Source organism: Zerene cesonia, chromosome 24 (assembly GCF_012273895.1).
Source record: "Zerene cesonia ecotype Mississippi chromosome 24, Zerene_cesonia_1.1, whole genome shotgun sequence".
NCBI classification, from domain to species: Eukaryota; Metazoa; Arthropoda; class Insecta; order Lepidoptera; family Pieridae; genus Zerene; species Zerene cesonia.
This window is the reverse complement of record NC_052125.1, coordinates 1,949,714-1,956,801: the sequence shown is the minus strand read 5'-3', so window position 1 is coordinate 1,956,801 and position 7,088 is coordinate 1,949,714. Positions and strand designations below refer to the sequence as shown.

At 38.9% G+C, this 7,088-nt stretch overlaps 1 protein-coding gene across 1 annotated transcript in view; it reads right to left on the bottom strand.

The window, feature by feature from the left end:
* Positions 1–7,088, bottom strand: part of LOC119836356 (UBX domain-containing protein 4) — a 12,722-nt gene that overhangs the window by 3,285 nt on the left and 2,349 nt on the right. The window contains exons 2-9 of the mRNA XM_038361660.1: positions 6,447–6,584; positions 5,667–5,792; positions 4,863–5,027; positions 3,305–3,462; positions 2,174–2,281; positions 1,289–1,384; positions 512–647; positions 6–72 (exon numbers count right to left, since the gene is read on the bottom strand). Of these exons, the coding sequence (XP_038217588.1) occupies positions 6–72; positions 512–647; positions 1,289–1,384; positions 2,174–2,281; positions 3,305–3,462; positions 4,863–5,027; positions 5,667–5,792; positions 6,447–6,584 (994 nt within the window). The remainder of the gene's footprint in view (positions 1–5; positions 73–511; positions 648–1,288; positions 1,385–2,173; positions 2,282–3,304; positions 3,463–4,862; positions 5,028–5,666; positions 5,793–6,446; positions 6,585–7,088) is intronic.

Here is a 7,088-nt window from a genome sequence, read left to right as displayed (position 1 = left end):
AGTGCGCGGTGCGCGAGCCGCCGTCGCTCAGCTTGAACTGCACGCGCGCGCGCCCGCCGCCGTCGCCGGCGGCTGGAAAACATCGTATATTTCTCTGATTATATGCTTCTTTGATCCAACTTAAAACCGAATAGCTTATATTATTTCAATTACGATAAATTACTACGCGGGCGAAGCCGCGGCATATAGTTAGTTTATATATATTATTTGCTGCGCATAAAAATTCTAACGAAAATAGGCCATTAGATGCAAGGGGCAGCTTCATTGCTTAATAACAATTTCTTCCAAACACCAAGGGGCACACGCATACACACACGAAGGGCACACTCAACTCTCATGGCACACTCAATACACACTGACCCGCATCACCTCACACGGGGCACACTCACTAGCATGGGGCACACACTGACCAACATTCTCTCATATCTCTCTCAAGGGGGTAGACTCACTTGCATGGGGCACACTCAGACCCGCATACTCTCTACTACTACACACAAAGGGGCAGACTCACTCGCATGGGGCACGGGCTGTGGCACGGGCGGCGGGGGCAGATCCCGCGCTCTCCTCTCGGCTCTGTCCTGCGCTATCTGCTCCAGTATCCGCTGTCTCGCGAGATTGTTCTCGAGTCTCTCTCGTTTTCTTTCCTCCTGGAAAATGGTTTATAGTGGTGGGATTTAATGGTTATTTGCTTGGAAGGACCTCTTTTTTTTATTTAACCGAGCTGGTGGTTCGCCTGATGGTAAGCGATCACCACCGCCTATGATCCTTCGCAGTGTTACTTGCTCTGAGACTTGCTCTGCACCGTCCACTTTTTAGAAGAGATAGAGAATGTGTAAGGGTGGGGAAGAGGAAACGGTCCTTCGACTCCCCCACGCACCGTACAAAACACAAATAGCATGCTCCTATATCACCCCGTTCTCCTGTGGGGGTGTGGTACTTCCCCGGTGCGAGCTGGCCCAAGTCGTGCCGAAGTGTGCTCGACTACCACAAACAAAATTTTTAACCATCACACCAAAAATAATTTAAAACCGTTCAGAAACATTGAATTCTAAGTGTGTAACTAAAATGTTTTCATATACATAAGGATATATATCATAGATCTATGTGTGCATATTTTTATCTACCTTCAAATGCACCAAAAAATCCAATTCAAAATCAGATACAAGTTTATATTAAAAAAAAAAACACTACTCCAGTAATAATGTGACCGAAGATATGTTCTGAAACTAGTGTATCATTGTCTCTGACAATATAATAAAACATACATTCTCTCCTTCTTCTCTTATACCTGTATCTGTTTCATCTCTTGCTCAGCCTGCCATCTCTTCAATTCAGCGACACCTTGGCCGGTAGCTCTCCTCTCCAACTCTTTCTGTCTTTCCAGCTGAGAAACGACACATTAGAATTAGTCTAAAAGTTTATGAATAAGAGAATAGACTATGAAATTGCTATCAAAATGAAAAAAAAAAATATTTCCCAAGATTCTAGCTCAAAACTGAGATGAATTTAAATATATGGACAACTATACGCTCGTCCCGGCTCCACTCGGATCCGTTCTGTAGTTTCAGAGTGATTGACAGACAAACATCTAAACAAAGAAACTTTCACATCCTATCAATCCTACTATCCTACTAATATTATAAATGCGAAAGTTTGTAAGGATGTGTATGTGTTTGTTGCTCTTTCACGCAAAAACTACTGAACCGATTGCAATGAAATTTGGTACGCAGACAGCTGGACAACTGGAATAACATATAGGCAACTTTTTATCCCGATATTCCTACAGGATACGGACTTACGCGGGTGAAACCGCGGGAGCAGCTAGTTTATAATATTAGTTTGATGAATTCCTAATTTAAGGTGTGTTGCAGAAAACTCGGGAGACCGGAGACGAGAGAGTTCTCAATTCCTGTATTATCACAAAACCAAAATTATCAAAACCAGCCCAGTCATTCTCGAGCTTTAGCGAGACTAACGAACAGCAATAGAATTTATACTATATATTGGTACACTAGTGCTCCACCCTGGTTTCTTGTTGACAAAAATTTAAGAAAAATATTGTCGCTTTGGTCGAGCCGTTCTACTATCTTTATATATCCTATCTTTCTTTTATGCTTAGCAACACATTAGATGATACATTCTAAACACAGATTATCTATACATGATAACATACCTCTTTCTCTTTCTCCACCTTCTCCCTCCGTCTCGCCTCGATCAGCTCTTTAGCTCTCTCCATCTTCTCTTCTGCGCTGATGTCACTTGAAGACGTCTCTACTGTCTTCTGGAAAGAGAAAATACGACTAAATGATAATTAATTGAAAGAAAAACTCAACCAAATATAAATGGGACAACACGAGAGGAATCAGCTTTCGAATTAAAAAAGTATCATAAAAATCAATTCATCCGGTAACAAGATATGAGTAGCAAACTCAAAAAAAGTCAGTCGAACTTTTAACCTCCTCCCATTTTTAAAGTCGGTTGAAACGGAAAAAATATTATAGGAGGGAAATAGTTATGCGCAAATCTAATTATAAATAAAATATTGCAGATTGTTAAAAAGTATTATACTTAAATTGATTATATTATAACACTAACGGTCCGCCCCGGCTTCACACCTGGTACATATATGGCCTTCCTCAATAAATGGATTATGTAACACTGAAAGAACATTTCGAATCGGACCACTAGGTCCTGAGATTAGTGCGTTCAAACAAACTCTTAAGCTTTATAATATTAGTATAGATTTAATAGAAATACTTGTTTAAATAAAGCCACACTTCCGAAACACTTGAAACCGCGCAGCACAGGTAGTATGTTATAATCTATTATACTATTTATATAAATATTACTAGGTGCACGCCCCGGCTCCACTCGGGTAGTCTTTTAACCTAATTGAAATGATGTAAACTATCCTGTCTTTTAACTTGGATCAAACAGCACAAAGTGCATAAATTTGATTAAAATCGGTCGAGTGATTTAGGGAGTCCATCGTGGACAAACAACGTGACACGTAATTTATATATATATTAAGATAGTATGACTTTTGTAGTAGGCGATAAAAGGTTAGAGAGTGGCATAGGCTACTTTTTATCACAATTCAACATTTTATCCCGATAGGAACATTCGTTATTTCATTTATTTTATTCATAATATGTTATGAAGCGCATATGGATCATTGCTATATTAATTCCGCTAGATGGCGTTATATTAAAATGTAGCCATGGACTCTATTTACTCTATGGCCACGCGAGCGAAACCGCAAGCAACAGGTAGTCTTAAAAGAATAATGTGCCCAAAAACTCACAGTCTGCGTGTCCACCCCGCTAGGGCCCGGCAAGTGCGGGTTGTCCCTGGGCACCCGGGTGCACACGTCCCCGTCGCAGACCACGTCGTACTCAGCCCCGCTGCGGGTCACCTCGTGGTGGGTCGTCTTGGGGACCTTCGGAGGTGGTTCTGACGTTTCTGGAAAATAAATGCCCAATATTTTATGTCTTACTAGCTCAGCACTCCTGCTCAAAAGAAGACACGGATAGAGTCCGTTTCGGTGGAGTTCCCGGGATAAAACCTAGCCTGTGCCCTTACTCGGGTGTCAAGCTATCTTGGTACCAAATTTCATTCAAATCGATTCGATGGCTTTGTGAAGAAGAGAAAGAAATTAGTTTGGGATTGATAATATTATAAGGGTTTAGGGAATGCCACTATTAGAATGGAAAATTTAGGTGCGATGACGCAATTAGTTTTTTAAATTCGTACAAAATATATGTTCTACTAGCTGCGCCCCGCGGTTTCACCCGCGTAAGTCCGCATCCCGTGGGAATATCGGGATAAAAAGTTGCCTATATGTTATTCCAGTTGTCCAGCTATGTACGTACCAAACTTCATTGCAATCGGTTCAGTAGTTTTTACGTGAAAGAGCAACAAACACACACACACATACTTACAAACTTTCGCATTTATAATATTAGTAGGATTATAATCTACACTAATGTTATAAAGCTGAAGAATTTGTTTGTTTGAACGCACTAATCTCAGGAACTACTGATCCGATTGAAAATTTTATTTCAGTGTTTGATTGCCCATTTATTGAGAAAGGCTATAAGGCAATGTATATACCACAGGCGAAGCCGGAGCGGACCGTTAGTATGCAATAGTAGTTAAAGTAAATTATTTATTCCACTTTTATTTCCAAAATCTATATACATTTGTAACTCAAATACGAAATTTAATGATTATTAATCTATTGGATTACCATATCATTGGAAAATAACTTATAACAGGCCTATTTTGGAGGGGCCGTAGCGAGCATCTAGTATTTATTAATTTAAATACTTTATTGTACAACTAGCTTTCCGCTCCGGTTTCGCCCGTGGTACATATATAGCCTATGTCACTCAGCAAAGTTGCAGCTTTCTAATGGTGAAAGAATTTTTAAAATCGGTCCAGTAGTTTTTAAGTTTATCCATTACAAACAAACAAGAAATCAAATCTAGGAAAGATTTATCTAATGTTAGTATAGAAGTATATATTACATCATGATACAAAATTGCAATAAAACACTAACTGACAAAGCACTTTTGAATCGCCATATTAAATAAATAACAATTTACCACCGGTTCGGAAAGCAGTTTCTACAGAGGAGAGCTGGCAACAAACTGTAGTTTCATAAGAATGTTATAAAATTTCACTACATTATTCATTCTTAAACTTTAACAACCAGACAGAAAACTGGCAATAGGTGGCGCAGGATAGGATCAAATGGAGGCTCTTATTGTCGGAGGCCAAGACTCACTTTGGGTCACTGCACCGCTATAGAAAGTAAGTAAACTTTAACAAAAGAAAAACATAAATTCATAAGCCATCACCTGGTTTTTCATGGGACAGAACTTCTGGAGTTTTCTCTTTCACAGCCTCTGATGGTTCAGGATGAGGTGCAACAGCACCTGCTTCCGATTGCAGTAGGTTTGTCGTTTGTTGTTTGATATTCTGCCCCGATGTGGATGGTTGCACTGTTGTTTTTGTGCCCTTATCTGAAGATACGAGTATTATTATAATTATATGATAGACACAAAAAATACAATACTCATACAAGTTCTCAATGTTAGTAGTCGGGTCTCCTATGTGGATTTAGGCACTGATCCATCACCCTGGTAAAAGGCCTTGAAAATTTTATTCTTTGACAAGTCGGTTTCCTCAAAGACCACATGTGCATGAAATTTTGACGTAGCCTACATCCAATACTAGCTGTTCGCCCTGGCTATGTCACTCAGTGACTTTGGAGCTGTCTAATGGTGAAAGTTTTTTTGTAATCGGTCAAGGAGTTTTATATAATTATAAAGAAATATAAAAGTATCCTCTATATAATATCAGTATAAAATAGAATCTATGAATCTATGTATTTATGTCTATGTCATAAGAATATTGGTATAAATATCAGTATCTTACACCTTCCGCTACTAAGTTTATCATGTAAATATGTTAAGTTTACTTTTTTATATACACAAACAATTAAAAATATGTAAACTAAAAATACCAATTGCAAAGTAGGCATTAAATTTATTTACTGTCATGTAATGCCTGATCCGAATTCCGAACCTATAAAAGTTTCCCCCCTTTGACAGTGACATGGCAATATCATAAAAATGATTCATACATATATTATAACTTACAATGCTCTTCGAGTATCCTATCGATCCTCTCCGCTAGGCTCTGCGCCTGCACTCCGGCGCAGACTACCTCCAGCGGCGTCCCGTTCCTTCCGATGAAGAACAGTGAAGGCACGGGCACAAATTGATCTTGGTTTTGTGTTAAGTAGATTTCAATATTCAATAGTTGTTCAATAAAATGTCTTATGCTGCGCTAATACTACGCAATACACCATTTCTTATTCCCGGAAATAAACACGTACGTTTAGGCGTTCCCTGGGCCAATTAGGGGCAGTATCTTTTGAATTACTACACGCTGTCTGCTTGTCTAAATACTATAGTGAGTAGACATATTGTAAGCATATCAAAGCAATTTAACATTGTTTTACAGTTGACTAGCTGCGCCCCGCGGTTTTACCCGCGTAAGTCCGTATCCTGTAGGAATATCGGGATAAAAAGTTGCCTATATGTTATTCCAGTTGTCCAGCTGTCTATGTACCAAATTTTATTCCAATCGGTTCAGAAATTTTTGCGTGAAAGAGCAACAAATACTCAGACATCCTTACAAACTGTCGCATTTATAATATTAGTTATTTATAGGAGTAGGAGTGGGAAGTAGGATAGTAGGATAGAAGGATTTCCTTAGTGTTAAAATTGAAAAAGTTTATTATGTTCTTTTTTATGAATGAATATATATTTGTATATATATATTCTTTTAATGTCATATATGAGTGTACGTATGTATGTATCAATTGTTATATCAAAATTGAACTCAATAAAATTAAAAAAACTCAAAAAGGATACAGATCTGTGCGAAATATGTGTAATTCTCCGAACCACTCATCAGTTTGATAGCGAGAAAGTTATTTTCATCGGCCAAACGTTTCAATACTGCTCCATCGTCAATTGTTGCTGCCAGCTCTTTGGACTGATCATTGTCACCTGGAAAATTCAAAGTATTATAGCTTCTATTGGTTAGTAGCTGTCCCTTCCCTGGCTTAGCCCATGATATACATGAATATTACCTATCATTCAGGTTTCCATTTAAGACCGTGAGAAGCTTGGACTTCAAAATCAATAAGTCGGGGTTCAAGACCAGGCGAGCATGCAGTAAATAAATAGATTTTTCAATTTATCTGCGCATGTAGGTAACATCACCACTGCTTAAAACGGTGAAGGAAAACATCGTCAGGAAACCGGCATGTCCAAGAATAAAAAATTCAACGACATGTGACATCTGCCAAACTGCACTAGGCTAGTGTGATGGATTATGGCCTAAACTCTATAGGAGGCCTGTGTCCCAGCAGTGGGAACATCATATTTAGGTTGATGATGATGATATAAACAGATCATTTCTGTGGTGGATCATCAATGGTGAATCCCACCACCACCCCTGTCAACTCGCTTCTGTCGGTAAATCATTGTTTCAGAGAGCCCGCCACCTCT